The sequence below is a fragment of the Diabrotica virgifera genome, chromosome 2 (assembly GCF_917563875.1).
Source record: "Diabrotica virgifera virgifera chromosome 2, PGI_DIABVI_V3a".
Lineage (NCBI taxonomy): Eukaryota > Metazoa > Arthropoda > Insecta > Coleoptera > Chrysomelidae > Diabrotica > Diabrotica virgifera.
This window is the reverse complement of record NC_065444.1, coordinates 11463601-11481255: the sequence shown is the minus strand read 5'-3', so window position 1 is coordinate 11481255 and position 17655 is coordinate 11463601. Positions and strand designations below refer to the sequence as shown.

General features: G+C 30.9%; 1 protein-coding gene across 3 annotated transcripts in view; it reads right to left on the bottom strand.

The window, feature by feature from the left end:
• The window catches only part of LOC126879961 (serine-rich adhesin for platelets), a 960737-nt gene that overhangs the window by 264144 nt on the left and 678938 nt on the right, over window positions 1–17655 (bottom strand). For all 3 annotated transcript variants that reach the window (XM_050643380.1, XM_050643382.1, XM_050643381.1), the window contains one exon: window positions 11305–11414. In XM_050643380.1, the coding sequence (XP_050499337.1) occupies window positions 11305–11414 (110 nt within the window). The remainder of the gene's footprint in view (window positions 1–11304; window positions 11415–17655) is intronic.

Below are 17655 nucleotides of genomic sequence, written 5' to 3'. Positions count from 1 at the left end.
ATAGTTCATTCGATTACATGAAATCAACCCCAACTCAAGAATATCCGTCACAAAAAAATCATAGCATGTGATCTGTCTTTAAAAAGACAACCACATGCAACGGTGACATTAAAATTCTCGCGTTAGAGATCCCATAGTAAATCACGAGGGAAAACCAGGAAAAACCTCGTGATACTATCCCGACATCGTAAGTATTTCGTCTTACATTTAATTTACTCTCAAAATTAATACCAAATTCTGACTTTACTATAATTTTGTTTAAATTATAAATAATATCCATAATACATGGGTATATAAGTAATACTAAAATATAAAATATGTACTAACTCGACTATTGACTTACTAATTGTGGTATTTTCTTTCTATTGACTTCCTCTTTCAGTATGGGTATCCACATCCTACTGCATTCCACATGAATATACATCAAGTATATTCAAATGGGAAATAAGCCACAATTTTACCTAAAAATGATTTTATTAACGTTTCGACGCCCAAGTCGGGTGTCGTTGTCAAAATACAAAATAATACTAAATAAACAAAAATGTTGTTGCTTAGTAAAAAATTCTTCTAATAATTTATTTAATCTGACTCATTTATATCGGCAATTCAGACACGTATTATACATTTTAAAGTAGATGACTTTAAAATGATATTGCCAATATTGATGAGTTGCGTTCCTGGGACGACTTTACTAAAAGATAGTTCATTCGATTACATGAAATCAATCCCAACTCAAGAATATCCGCCACAAAAAATCATAGCATGTGATCTGTCTTTAAAAAGACAACCAAATGCAACGGTGGCACTGAAATTCTCGCGTTAGAGATTCCATAGTAAATCACGAGGGAAAACCAGGAAAAACCTCGTGATACTATCCCGACATCGTAAGTATTTGGGTTTACATTTAGTTTACTCTCAAAACTAATACCGAATTCTGACTTGATATTTTAAATTTTAAATAATACTAAAATACTCAATGTACTAACTCGATATGTTACTGATTTACTAATTGTGGTATTTTCTTTCTATTGACTTCCTCCTTTAATATGGGTAACCACATCCTACTGCATTCTACCGAGGAATTTGCGACACAATTGGTTTCATTTAGCATAATTAGAGCCGCTTCTTTGATTTTTCTCTTTTTACTATCTGCTTCTTTTAGGACTATCTTTGGTTGTATTTTTTCAATTCTAATTTCAATTCAAAATCAAAATAATTTAATTTAATTCAAAAATATCAAAAGCTTAATCCGTTTAGTTAGTCGATCTTCGCACATAATGACACATTGCCTCCGTGGCGAAGCGTTTAAGGCGAATGAACCCCAATATACTAACCGCGCTGATAGCTGGTTCGAATCCCAATAAAAACTTTTATTTTTTTATTTTTTTTTATACATTTTATGATTGTAAGTATATTTATTATATAATTTTATTTTCAGAAAATACGTATTTAGTTAAAAAAATTTCCGACAATTAATATTCAGAAATCATTTGTGGCATTTTTAATGTGTTTGGGTGTGTTTTATTCTTTTATTATTTTAATTTTTGGCACTGTTTTAATAAAAATGTTTGAGAAGTAGTAAGTATAAATTAGTTTAATATTTAAATAAAATATAAATAAAAAGTATATTCATTTCGTTTAAATCATATAATAGAAGTATAACTTCTTACGTGCGTACAAAGTACACACACATTCTTTTTTTTTTTTTCAAAAACGGTGGACATTGTAACTCAAGAACTACTCGACCGATCCACCTCAAAATTTTGCCTAGATTTTCTTTATACATTTCGTGAGGTAACGCTGTGGAGATATATTTGTTTTTATGCTTATTTTTTGTTTGGCAATAATAAATGTGTTGATTTTCACCCTTTTGTTACAAAAAATTCGTTTTTTTTGACTTCGAGCCAAGAACTCAAAAATCGTTAAAAATACAAAAAACTCCACAGCGTTGCCTTGAGAAACTCATAGGCTAATAAAATATTTTGAATTTTTTGTTTTACATAATCCAGTGACGAGTTCTGATGTCCACCGCAAAATACATTTTTTTTGAAGTGTCTAAAAATTTGCCATCGTTACTTATTTTTCAATATTTTTCTTTGAAATTTTTTTTGAATATTCTTTGAATTGTACTTAATATGCTTATTTAATTTAAAAATAAAATAATTGTACAGTGGAACCCCGATAAGTCGGCCCCCGATAACCCAGAAGTCCGGCTAACCCAGACTGATTTTCATCAGAAAAACATTTCAACAATAAAAATGTATGTATTATAATATTTGAGAGATAATGTGTATTTGTGTAATTTGAACTATACGATAGTAAAAATAACTCATGGTACACGGCGGCAGAGCGATTCTCTGATTATCGGAAACAACATGCACATGTAGTATTCCTTTATTTATTTCAAACTGTCTTAGCGTTGATTAAAAAAGACTGAAAGACTATTTAAAAAATTATTTTTTTAACAATGGCCTTAGTTTTCACTGTTCTTAAATAACATAGCATCGTTCCGATTGTGACTGTATTGTGTGTAGTACAGTCTTGTATTGTTCGTCTCCGTTTGCTTAGGTTTGTCTTTGCGTGGTTTTAGTCATTTAGATGTGTAGGTACTGTGCATATATATTTCATGTTATTTCAATTATAACGGAGTTAACTGTAAGTGTACCGTATTTTATTAATTTTTACCATAATCTCCGGCTAACTCGGATTTTCGATAACCCGGATCGGCCGCGGTCCCGATTAATCCGAGTTATCGAGGTTCCACTGTACCATATTTTAAAAAATCACAAAAATGTGCTTGAAATGTATATTTCAAACCATACCCTCCCTTAAGAGGATGGGTACGTATTTTCGGCTGCAATGCTATTCAAATGGGGATTCATTTTTTTCGAATCCTGAGAAAACTAATAAGTATTTTTGAAAAATTTAAACGTAGAATGAAATATTACGTTATTGGGGAGGGCCGAAAGTCCCTGATAACTTCTATAATGTTTATTTTAATAAGTTACAGGGGTGAAAAACTAAGAGAAAATTTAGTGTGATATTTAATTTAAAATATCTCATTCAAAATAAACTTTTTATTTAATCTAAGCGACTTTCGGCCCTCGGTAATAATATAGTCTTTCATTCTGCGTTTAAATTTTTCAAAAATATTTATTGGTTTTTTCAGGATTCGAAAAAAATGAACACAATGTCCGTGGTAATATTTCCAAATCTATCTTTGTCATACAACGCACTCAGTTGAATAGAATATTGTCAGCATACTGTCAGTGACAATTTTAAACATTTGACATGGCATCGGGAATATTTTGAGTTGTTGATTAAATAATATTGATATATGGTGTATTTGATCAATAACTGATTTAAGACGTGAGCTTAATAAAAAGTTATTTATTGTTAAAGTTATTTTGTTGTTAAAGATGTTCAAAATTGTAAGCGTTCCATAGTAACAATATATTATTAAAAAATCACTTTAACACATTTTCTCTTTTCTCGATTGGGCATTAGTTTTTTTTGCGCATATAAATTATTACAATCACGGAATACATAGTTAGTGCAAAAATTATCACATTTATTAACTGAATTAATAATTTGCAATTATAAAAATAACAGTTATCCAAGAACATTCAAAAGCCATCTCTTTAATTGATGATGACATTTTCAAGTAGAATGATATTTTAGTAATGTTTACATATCCATACCAGTGTGAATTTTACTACACGTAATTTGCCGTGTAAGACAGAAAAAGTAGGGATACCCGTAAAATATTTGCGAATTATGTACCGATGGGCTTAAATTAAACAAAAAAAAATAAAGTAACGTCTTTGAAAATTTAATTTTTGAATTTAACCAACAAAGGGTGTCCTCCCTCCTAGAATTCAATTTTTTTACGTTTTACGTTTACGTATGTGATTAAAAAATAAGATTCAGCGCAATTTTAACCCGCCACCCCCACCCCATTTTCAATAGCTCTGTATAATTTTATATTCAAACCGGTTTTATTTAAAATTAAATAATATTTTTGTTGTCTAATTTTGACACATTTTGTTTTACACTGACTGTAATTTTAAATTCATGTTTTTGCATTTATTAAATGAGATTTTGGCATGAATATTACAAATAAAAATAAAAAATAGATTAAATTAAATCAGGTGATCAGCGTCAATTCAAACTCGCACCACGTAAATATTTGACCATTTTGTTTACTATCAAAAACTAATATTCTAAATTGGAACAACGTAGAGGGTTTCATAATATGTTGGGAAATGATAATAACTCTAAAATGAAATACAAATAACAATGTATGAATTATGTATACGTATTTGCAAATGCCAATACCAACAGGATAAACCTTTAAATAATATCGATTTACAAAAAACTTTTTCTATATGGGCTATGATATGCAATAAATTCGATCATACACATAAACTGAACAACTGAACAGTGCTGCTGACAGAACGCTGAAGTACTCTTATCAAAAGTACACATTCCACATTCCAGAACATACGCAAAATACGGAATTTTGTGTAAACTAATTGTGATTGGAGCTCTGCTGGAGACTACTCCCATCGCCATAAATTTGAAAAATTCCCTATAGTAAGGGAGCCTAAGCGGGGATTTTTGCAGTTACTCGAGCGCGTCAGATTATTATATGGGGAGAAACCTTGTACCCTGAAAATGTACCTCTACCATATTATATTGGCTCTTAATGCAGGGGAGTTCGTTAAGGGGGGGCCGAAAAAAAATCTATCCTTAAAAAACTCGAAATCGTCAGATTAAGATAAGGTAAGTTAAGTACATGCAAAACAGTGTATATTTCAAAAATATGACGATTTGAGCGGGGCGTAAGGAAATGGGTGAGTTCCAAAGTTTCACAAGAAAAAAGCGAAATGAATGACAGACCGAAAAAATAAAAAATACGTGCTCAATATTTTTCAAAAATCTATCGAATGATACTAAACAACTTCCCTGGGAGAGGGGTGGGGAGTAAATTAAAAATTTTAAATACGAATCCCGCGATATTTTGCGAAATGAACATCAGATCGAAAAACTGAAAAATACACTTATTCAATATTTTTGAAAAATCTATCGAATGCCACCAAACACGACCCCCCGCAGAAATGAGGTGAGGGGTTACTTTAAAATCTTAAATGGGAGTCCCCATTTTTTTATTGCAGATTTGGATGCCTTACGTAAAAATAAGAAACTTTTATTCGAGACATTTTTTCGAATTATGGATAGATGGCGCTATAATCTAAAATAGTACATTCTTTCACGGTTTTTGCTGTAAATTTTAAAGAACCGCTTGGATTGACATGCAATTTGGCATACGCATAGCTAACATGTCAAAGAAAAAAAGTGATATGGTTCCGATGTGTGCTTTTGCCCTGGTGGTGACTTTTACCCCATCTCGGGGGTGAAAAAATATATGTCCAAGATAAGTCACGAAATGGATAAACTGACTAATTTTAAGTAACTTTTGTTCTATGGAGTTTTTTCAACAAATCAATACTCGAGTTATTTGCCAGTGAATATGTTCATTTTTCAACAAAATAACCACGTTTTTAGACGGTTTTTCGTAAATAACTCAAAACGTAAGCATTTTGTCGAAAAAATATTCTTAGCAAAACTATAGCCTATAAAAAAGTGAAAAAACCGTGTATATATTAGGTCACTATACCTAGCAAAAGCAGAGTTATAGCTAATAAAAAATAGGTTCATATTCGAAAAATTAGAAATATAATAATTCAATGTGAACTATCCAAATAATGAAGCATTCTTGGGGGAAACACATTACAAGTTTTTTAAATTGTTTAAAAAAGCTTTATTTCTGTTTCTATAAAAAAATATTCTAGCACCAAATGTAAGCAAGTTGCGCTCAAACTAAAGTTGGTCCCTTTTGTTTTGGCAAAAAAAATCAGAAAGATCACCCCCCAATTAGCAACTTAAATGAAATTAATTGTTACCGCTTCACAAGTTACTTCAATTCTGTTGTGTTTATAATGATCTGTAAGTTTCATCGATTCAAAGTGCTTATTTTTGAAAAAATTTGGTTTTAAAATAAATTTTTTTAAAATTTTAATTTTGAAAAAAAAATGTTTTTTTTTTCAAAATAACTTAAAAATTGTTAGAGATACCTAAAATCTTAAACAATAAAAAATGTCGGCTTTACTTTTCTGAATATTTTGTATTTTTTTGGTTTTCTATAAGATAAAAATTGGTTAAGATTCGGTGTTTCTAAATTTGCATAGTGACTCGTTCAAGCCCTTTTAACTACAGCTTTGTCAAAAATAAGGACTTTAAACCGATGAAACTCACAGATCGTATGATCAATACATACGCGAGTAAAAAACGTGTGACGTGGTAACAACTAAGTTCATTTGAAATGATAATTATGAGCAATTTTCCCTATTTCTTACAAAAAAAAGGGACCAACTTTATTTTGAGCGTAACTTGTTTACTTTTGATGCTAAAAAATTTTTTTAAAAACAAAAATAAGCATTCTTACACTTTAAAAAAGTTAAAATAAGTTTTCCCCAAAAAAGTGCTTCGTTTTTTGATTATGGCACGTTAAAATATTCGATTTGGAATTTGACAAATATGAACCTATGTTTCATTAGCTATAACTCTGCTTCTATTAGGTACAGTAACCTAATATACAGGGTGAGGCAGATGAAAGTCCTATTAGAAATATCTCGAGAACCAAAGAAAACAGAATCCTGAAAATTGGAATGAAGAGGTTTTGAAGAGTGATCTATTTAATAAAAATATTTTCATCGATTTGCTACTTCCGGTTATACCGGAAGTGGCTTATAACTTCGTTTTTTTAAATGGAACATCCTGTATATTTTTACATTTTTGGATCCTCCTGAATGTCTTCTTTCTTAAAATATGAGATTTTGTAATGTTATACAGGGTAGTTTAAAAGATAATTACGTTTTTTTTCTTAATTTCCTTGCAATATTCACACCCTGTAGAATTGTAGTAGTTTGACATCAAAAACTCTATTTATGTTCAAATTCTTTTCAATATAGTCTACTATTGTTAAAAATTGTTAGTATAGCTAAATGTTGAATTGTACTATACAGGGTTGGTCGAAACTCGGAAAGAGTATTTTCTGAGTTTTCGTAAATGGAACACCCTGTATTTTATTATTGTAATGAAATGACATTTTATGCTACTTTTTTTATTTCTTAAGCATTCCCTATACCTAACTGCTTTAAATTGTGAGTTATTGATGATTCAATTCAAACATTAATTTCAACAAAAAATACGTGAAATTTTATTAGGTTGGCCGTGAAAATATTCAATCACAAATAATTTTTCGGAAATAAATACATATTAATCTAGACTGATCTTTAAAACTGCCAATAATGGTTGAGCTATCAAAATACCTACGTAGTTAACATTCTTGGCGCGATTAACAATTAAGCACAAATCAAAGCATTTAGGTATAAGGAATGCTTAAGAAATAAAAAAAGTACCATAAAATGTCTATTCATTGCAATACTAAAATACAGGGTGTTCCATTTAAAAAAATTCAGAAAATCCTCATTCCGAGTTTCGACCAACCCTGTATACTAAAATTTAACATTTAGCTATAATAATTTTTAATAATAGTAGACTATATTAAAAACTATTTTAACATAAATAGAGTTTTTGATATCCAACTACTACAATTCTACAGGGTGTGAAATTTGCTACGAAATTAATAAAAAAACGTAATTACCTTTTAAAATACCCTGTATAACATTACAAAACCTCATATTTTAAGAAAGAAGACATCGAAGAGAATCCAAAAATGTAAAAATATACAGGGTGTCCCATTTAAATAAACGAAGTTTTAAGCTACTTCCGGTATAACCGGAAGTGACAAATTAATGAAAATATTTTCATTAAATAGATCACCCTTCAAAACCCCTTCATTCCAATTTTGATAATTCTGTTGCCTTTAGTTCTCTAAATATTTCTAATAAGCCAGTTATCTGCCTCGCCCTATATAAACCATGTTTTTCACTTTTTATGTGCTTTATTTCTGATAAGAACCTTTTTTTCGACCAAGTACTTACTTTTTGAGTTAGTGGCGAAAAACCGTCTGAAAACGTGATTATTTTGTAGAAAAATTAACATATTCACTCGCAAATAACTCAAAAAGTATTTACTTGGTGAAAAAACTTTATAGAACAAAAGTTGCTTAGAATTAGTCATTTTATCCCTTTAAAAGGGGGTGAAACTCACCCCTAGTGCAAAAGCACACATCAGCACAATATCACTTTTTTTTCTTTGACTTGTTAGCTATGTGTATGCCAAATTTCATGTCAATCCAATCAGTTCTTTAAAATTTATTATTTTTGCAATACACCTTTAAAGAACGTACTAAAAAACGATTGTTGGAAATGGAAAATTAAATTAAAAATGGAAAGTCCCCACTAAAATGGAAAACTTTACTTAACTTTTTTTGGTTTTAGGACCTACTTTTCACAACCCAATAGGCCCCTATAACGGGGGCTGCACATTTAGCATACTTGGCTCCCCTACCACTAGGCTCTCCTAGTTGATCCTTTCTTTATGCAAAAAAAATTGTCAACTATTTAAAGTGTGTATTTTAAACTCAGCCATAATTTTGCAAATTTGCATTTTTGTTGTGTACCATTTCCCAAAGAAATTTAGCCTACGTTTCAGCAATATTATAAAGTTTTTCTAGGCGGAACACGAAAGCTATAAGTTATGTTAAAGGGGGTGAAAAAATTTAAAGGAGGGAACTACATTTTTTTGCTCTTTTTCCCAATTATTGTTATTTTTAAACAATAAATTTTAAATTTTCAATTTTTAACTGGTCAAATATTATGTAAAATTGAAAAGCGAAACTTTCATCCTCTATATACAGGGTGTAACAAAAATACAGGTCATAAATTAAATCACATATTCTGGGACTAAAAATAGTTCGATTGAACCTAACTTACCTTAGTACAAATATGCACACAAAAGAAGTTATAGCCCTTTGAATTTACACGATAAAAATCGATTTTTTCCGATATATCGAACAATATTAGAGATTTTTTAATGAAAATGGACACGTGGCATTCTTATGGCAGGAATATTTTAGAAATAAATTATAGTTAAATTTGTGCACCCTATAAAAATTTTATGGGGGTTTGGTTCCCTTAAACCCCTCCAAACTTTTTTGTACGTTCCAATTAAGTTATTATTGTGGTACCCTTAGTTATATAAAATGTTTTTAAAACTTTTTTGCCTTTTAATATTTTTTTGATAAGCCAGTTTTAATCGAGATGCGGCTTCTTTTTTAATATGTTTACATAAAAATTTTATGGGGGTTCTGTGCCTTTAAACCCCCCAAATGTTTGTGTACGTTCCAATTAAACTATTATTGCGGTACCTTTAGCTAAACAGGATGTTTCTAAAACTTTTTTGCCTCTTAGTATTTTTCCGATGAGGCACCTTTTATCGAGATGTGGCTTCTTTTCTAATATGGTTCAAAATATACCTCAAATTGTAATTTATAAAAAAAAATTTATATTATTACCAGGTCTCTACAATCGTACTTTACCATATACAAATATGTGGTGGATTTGACAAATATTCAAAATATCTCGATAAAAACTAGCTTTTCGAAAAAGTACTAGGAGGCAAAAAAGTTTTAAAAACATTGTGTTTAATTAATGGTACCACAATAATAATTTAATTGGAACGAACAAAAAAGTTTTGGGGGGTTTAAGGGAACAAAACCCCATACAATTTTTATGCCATAGAAATACCACGTCTCCATTTTCATTAAAAAATCTCTAATAGTTTTTGATATATTGGAAAAAATCGATTTTTATCTTGTTATTTCAAAGGGCTGTAACTTTTTTTGTATGCTCATTTGGACTAGGTAAGTTAGGTTCAATCGAACTATTTTTGGTCCCAGAATATGTGATTTAATTTATGACCTGTATTTTTGTTACACCCTGTATTTTGTAGGAGCAATATTTCTTGAGTTATATGAGGATTAGGTGAAAGTATGGGCGCAAAAAGCAAAAATTTTCGATATTTTTACATTTTGGTAAATAAAAAATTAAGCATACGGTTTGCGATCGCCCATATCGTGATTATTGATAGATATATCACTCTGAAGTGATTCAAGTAAAAAGTAGACCCTTATGGAAAATATCCATTATGGTCTACTTTTCGACAAATCTCGTCTGGCCTATTAAAATATCGTTAGTTAGTAACTTAATTCGTTCTGAGAACAGGTTAAGTCAAAACATACTATCTTTTGTATTAATCGGAAAAATGCTCGTTTTATAATATAATTCGCTTAAAAGGAATTAGGAATATACAGTGCGCTGGAATAAGTGTTACTCCACTTATTAACTTAATTATTTTTAGCACATAAGCAAAACGCTCGGACAGGTCGATTTTTAAAAGAATTATAGTATATTATAGCATCAATGTTTCGAACTTTACCCGATCCCTCTTCTGGTGACAGGCATAACTTTGATTTTTTTAAATGGGAAAGTACATCATTTGACACCTCATTTAAAAGCTTTTGAAATATTTATTACCAAAATGTATAATACTTTAATCTTATTTGATAGCGTAGGCGTAAAATTTCGATGGAAGTCTTTTTAAACGCATTCATTTTTTTCAAATCCTTAAAAAACTAATAAGTATTTTTGAAAAATTTAAATGCAGATTGAAAGATTGCATTAATACGGAGGGCTGAAAGTCCCTTAGAATAACCAAAAAGTTTCATTTGAATGATACATTTGAAATTAAAAATCAGACTAAATTTTATCTATTTTCATCCCTGTGACTTACTAAAATAAACACTATAGAAGTTCTCAGGAGCTTTTCACCCTCAATAATACTGTAATATTTCATTCTGCGTTTAAATTTTTCAAAAATACTTATTAGTTTTCTCAGGATTCGAAAAAAAACGAATGCATTTAAAAATAATTCGATCGAAATTTTGCACCTACGCTCTCAAAAAGGATTAAAGTGTATTACATTTTTGTAATCAGTATTTTAAAAACTTTGAAATGAGGTGTCACGTCATGTACTTTCCCATTTAAAAAAATCAAAGTTATGCCTGTCGCCTGAAGAGGGATCGCGTAAAGTTCGAAACATTGATGCTATAATATACTATGATTATTTTAAAAATCGACCTGTCTAAGCGTTTTGCTTATGTGCTAAGAATAAATAAGTTAATAAGGGGAGGTAATATTTATTCCAGTGCACTGTCTAAGACCATACCACAACCACACTAATCAAAAGTTACTGAAATGAAAATGAAATACTTACTTGTTATCTGAGCTGGATCCTTCTAAAAGTTGAGGGGTGGAGGTGGCTTTAGGACGTCTGCTCGGAGTACTGCCCACCGGAGACCTGCGACGGTGGCTCTCGTGGAGCGGCTAAAACAAACAACATATTCAATTATTTTTATTCAATCAACAATGGAAAAAGATCAAGAGGAAGTTGTCCAACATGATGAGCAGAGCAAATGAAGATTCTGGTAGGAAACTCCCTACATGAATCCGTTAATTTGGTGCAGGATCGCAGCCAATGAAGATAGCAAGTTAACAATATTTAGAGTATTATCGTTGATTGATAAATATAGAGGGGTGTTATCATGCATTAACAAGGGCTTAAGGAATGAGGAGGCGGGCAAGCTCTTCCAGCTCTGAAGCCTGACTACTTTCTTCAGTCTTTTCTATTTGCGGTGTGCAAGTACTTGGGGGGATACGAGAAACGATCGTGCGCGAATAGCGAAAAAATGTTGCAACTTTCTTACATAATTCATATTGTCAATTGAAATTGTCAAATTGACGTATATTTCATACCTACTGTCATTGGAGAAGAAAAATTATATGTTACTCCACAATATTGATACGATATGCAAGTATTATATAAAAGTAAATTTATTAATTGTATTTTGCTTGCAGTACTGTATTTTAATAATTAATTTTTTCTACGACCGTTTAATAACATGCTCATTATTCGCTATTTTTTCATTGATAATAGCACCCATTACTGTACCCGTGAGTAATAATTCATTACTCACGGGCTGAAGTTACTCACGGGTCATTACTCACGGGCTGAAGTTAGATTCAAGGGACGCATGCCACTTTTAATATTAATCGTATATAAACTGCAAATAAACTTACTTAAAGTTGTTTATTTAAAACAATAATTATTGTAATTTATATCAATAATTAACTTCAAAAAATTTTTAAACGAATTTTAACTGTAACAATGTCAGTATATTTTTTACGTTTATATCTTGTTTACTAAAAATTTTGACGTCTATCATTTATTTTAGTGACAGTGACATTAGCTCATTTTATTGATGTTAATTAGGGAATCCAACGATCTGTCAAACTATTCCAATATGTCTGGCGATTGGCATGCAATACATTGAAGGCATATGATAGTATAGTGTTATTTTAGTATTTTAAAGTAATTTTCGTATTTTATGTCCATGTAAGTATTGCTAAATACTTCTGTGACATAGTAACAAATATTGCTTACGTCAATAAACTTTAATAAGTAGTTAAAAAGTTTTAACTAAGTAATTTGGAAGATTGAAGAAAGCTAGGTTAACAAATTTTATGTTTTATAAGTTTAATAAAAAATAATATTGAGCATCCCTAAAATAGATTTTAGGTAAAATCATCGGGGTAATATATATTTTATTATTTTAGGTACTTAGTAATACCACATTGTATCTTAAATTTGAAATTTTAATTTAAATAAAGTATCCAATAAAATCGCTTGTGTGCAGTGTTGCCAGAGAGATTTTTGTAAATGCACCGGAATGACTGGAATAGTGACACAAAGTACTAAACCAACACATTTTGTACAAAAACTTAAAAAAACGTCGTTTAATATTATTTGAAGCAAATTTCTTATGTCACAAAATTTTAGGTTTTTACTTTAGGAGACTTTAGTATCAAAAGTTTGGTTGTTAATTGTATCAAATTGGTACAATTTTAACAACTCTGGCAACGCTGAATTGCCTGCCATACGTCCTGTCATTAAAAATCACGTGGTTTGGATTGCCTAATTGGAATTTATACTAATATTGTGTTTATTTGTCAAGTTATATTGTGTTAAATATGTTATAATATATTATGTATAGTTATATTATTATATTATATATAGTTAAATGTAAATATACATTATAACTATTGAAATACGTCCACCGACAGCCATTTCCTATTTATTAGATTAATTGACAGTAGGTACAAATTTAAGCTTATAATTTTTCGGAAACGAATAGAACTTGATTGACTATTTCTAGTTGTATTTTTACAATAAATAATAATTTGGTAATAGTAGGCAACCAGTTATTCAGCCACGTACTAGGGGTAAATAGCATTTAGGTATTCTTGAAAAATTATAATAATTTAAATCTTGAGTAGTTGATAATTAAATTTTTTACTAATTAAAATAAAAAAAGGTCGTAGAAAAAGTATAGTATTCTACTCGCATGTAATGGATATTACTCACTCTGATGAATTACGACACTCGCCTACGGATCGTGTCGCAAACTTCATCATCGTGAGTAATAGCCTTCATTACATGCTCGTTGAATAATATACTATTATTTGCTACATACAATTGTTTACCTTTTAATAACATAACCTCAGTCTTACTTTTTCTTCTTTTAATTTTTTCTTGGGCTTTGGCCTTTTTGACAATTTTCCAGCAACCAGGACCAATATGATTGACCAATATAATTAAAAGTGCGAAAAAAGTTCGCCGAGCTATGAAAACAGGTGTCGCTTTTCCGAACTTACACGGTCCCAATACAGTCACTCTCGTTAATTCGAAACTCGAGGGACTCTTAAAATATTATGAATTATCGAGTGTTTGAAATATCAAATGGTTCGAAATTTGTGAGAGAAAATAAATAACTTCGAATTATTAAGTGTTGATTAATCATTATTTAGTAACTGCTATTCTATAACGATGACAAAAGTTTGGAGGTACATTCGTGTACATACATGTATGTATTCATAATGTGAATTAATCAATCTTTCGAAAGAACTCTATTATACCGCTTTGCTTCAAAGCACATTGCTGCTGCTCAGACTGCTCAATAATTTTTTTAAGAGAAAAAATGCCTGAAATGCTTTTTCATCACTTTCGTTCTGTAGACAAGGTATCGAATGAGGATCTTGCTTCCTTAACTGAAACAAAGGCGAAACAAGTTTGAAAACTGTACTTACTACAATCTTTTCGCCTCTTTCTCTCTGCAACTTTGAATTGTCGAGTGTTGGACGCCGATGAGTTCGAATTAACGCGTCGTTTTGTCATATAGCAATAATTTTTTCGTTCGAATTACCAAGTGCATAAAAATGTATTGATTTAGTTCGAAATATAAAGAGATTTTGTAGGGAACTCGTGATAACTTTGAATTATAGAGAGTTTCGAATTATCACAGGTTTGAATTAACGCGAGTCGACTGTATATTGAAATTCTGATATGACTCTATATTAAATATGGAGATGTGTACCAATAAAATGTTGAATTGAACTTATAACTTTCAACATTGTCATTTTTTAAATAATTGTTAAGGGCCTAGCCCCAAAATTTTGCAGCAATGTGTTTTAAATGCAATCATTTTTGTCGAATCCTGAGAAAACTAATAATTAGTTTTGAAAAATTTAAACGCGAAATGAAATATTATATCATTACGAAGGGCCAAAAGTCCCTTAGAATAACCAAAAAGTTTCTTTTGAATGAGGTATTTGAAGAAAAATCACACTAAATTTTCGCTTTTTTCACCCCTGTAACTTATTAAAATAAACATTATAGAAGTTTTCAGGGACTTTTGGCCCTCGGTAATAATGCAATCTTTCATTTAGCGCTAAAATTTTTCAAAAAGACGTATTGGTTCTCTCAGGATTCGAAAAAAATTAATGCATTTAAAACACATTGGCGCGAACTTTTGAGCCTACGCCCTTAATCCAACAATTTTTTCAATGTGTGTATGTAATAAGTAGCAATTTGCTTTGCACAGTAATAAAAGCTTCCAAAACAACCTTTATATTTTAGATAAATATCATTTGAAAAAGATTGTAACATAAAAATATTTAAAAGATTATATTATTATAAGTGCTTACTGAAACACTGTCTAAAACATTTCATCCGTTGGCATGAATTCATAACTTAAAGAAAATATTTATATTCAGTTTCTTTTTTGTTTGTTTCTGTATAAGTCCCTGCCTCATAGTTTCTAGTTATTGAATATTTAAAGCAAAATGTCAAACTTTGTATATTTCTAGGAAAATTAGGAAAAATTTAAAATGAAAATTCACATGAGTAGCTTTCCTTCCTCTAGGGGAATGTATATTTTAGTTTGAATATTGCCTAATAAGCCCTTTTCTTGACTTTCGTCAGCTGCCTACTATACCGTCTCTGACAGTATAAAACACCGAACAGAAATGAGTTACTGGTGTGTTGAACGGAGAATAAACTACCTACTCATCGGAACAGGTGAGCTGAACGTATTCCGAAGCCGGTTGATTTAGTGAGTTGAACGAAATCGATAAATCCTATCCTACTCAACAACCACATGTGTTGAGTTGGACATGTCCCTCCGTATTGTTTAGCTCAAAATAAATGTCTTAACAAAAAGGTGTTATATTAGATATGCAGACGATACAGTATTGCTGGCAGATAGTGCGCAGGGGCTCCAGAGGATGATGGATAATGTTGTAGAAACATGTAACAAATACGGCCTAACACTAAATTGTAAGAAGACAAAAATAATGATCATTAGTAAAAACACCAACATAAACGAACAAAATTAAAATAAACAATAAACGGTTAGAAAGAGGACAGAAAATATGCTATTTGGGCCGTAATATTACGGATACTTGGGATCATAGCTACAAAATAAAAACCGTTGGCTATCATCATAGCAATTTTAATTTTGTTTGCGGCGTTTCTGAATAACTCGATCGATGTTAGTCCAAACCATTAACGTTTTGAAGCCATGCGTGTCTTCTTCCTCTTCTTATGAGGTCCGCGAAGTATCAATATACGCATAAAAATCCTTAGAAGTTATGTCTTTAGTGTCCTCCTCTACGAAGTAGAAGGCTGGAGTCTTTACAGAAGATGTCAAAACGATTAGGGGCGTTTGAAATGTGGCGCTACCGACGTATTATGTTGAGGGTCTCATATGTACACCACACAACTAAGATAACTATTCTCCAGAGGCTAAGAAAAGACAAAGAAATTATTAACACTGTAAAGAACCGGAAATTGGCTTACTTCGGCCGCGTAATAATAAATACCAACTTCTACAGTTGATTCTATAAGGCAATATATGGGGCAAGAGAGTAGTGATGTTGATTATAGTTACTTTCGAGTATTCGTTACAAATCGTTACTTTTGTATAAAGTAATCATTTACAGTATTCGTTACTTTGATAACTATGATTACTTTTGTTGCTTTTGTATTTGAGTACCGGTAATCATATTATGTAGAATCGTATTTCTCAGTAGGTAGGTATAGGTATAGGTATTCCGATATAACAACGACCTTCACCAATCTGTTTAAGGGATAAAAATGATTTGATTACTATGATTACTTTTGTTACTTTTGCGTTTGAGTAGCAGTAATCATATCGAGAATCGTATTTCTCAGTAGGTAGGTTTGTATAGGTATTCCGATATAACAACGACCTTCACCAATCTGTTTAAGGGATAAAAATGATTTGATTATTATGATTACTTTTGTTACTTTTGCGTTTGAGTACCGGTAATCATATCGAGAATCGTATTTCTCAGTAGGTAGGTATTTTGTATAGGTATTCCGATATAATAACGACCTTCACGAAGTACGAAGTAATCAGAGTAATCAAAGTAATCAAAGTAGATACAATAGTCGTTACTCGCTCTAATACGATTGGTATGAAGTAACGAAGTAATCAGAGTAATCAAAGTAATCAAAGTAGATACAATAGTGGTTACTCGCTCTAATACGATTGGTATGAAGTAACGAAGTAATCAGAGTAATCAAAGTAATCAAAGTAGATACAATAGTCGTTACTCGCTCTGATACGATTGGTATGAAGTAACGAAGTAATCAGAGTAATCAAAGTAGATACAGTAGTCGTTACTCGCCCTGATACGATTGGTACGAAGTAACGAAGTATTCAGAGTAATCAAAGTAATCAAAGTAGATACAATAGTGGTTACTCGCTCTAATACGATTGGTATGAAGTAACGAAGTAATCAGAGTAATCAAAGTAATCAAAGTAGATACAATAGTCGTTACTCGCTCTGATACGATTGGTATGAAGTAACGAAGTATTCAGAGTAATCAAAGTAATCAAAATAGATACAATAGTCGTTACTAGCTCTTATACGATTGGTAAGAAGTAACGAAGTAATCAGAGTAATCAAAGTAACGATTTGCCTCTCTGAATAATAATCGTTACTTTCGGTATTCGTAAGTAACGAGTACTTTGTAACGAATAGTTATTTTCTCAACATCACTACAAGAGAGCCCCTGTACGTAAACGTACATCCTGTTTGGCCAATCTTAGGATGTGGACTGGTCTAACGTCAACTGATCTATTTCGAGCTGCCGCAAATAGAATAAGATTGGTCAATGTGGTCACCAATATCTCTAAAAGAT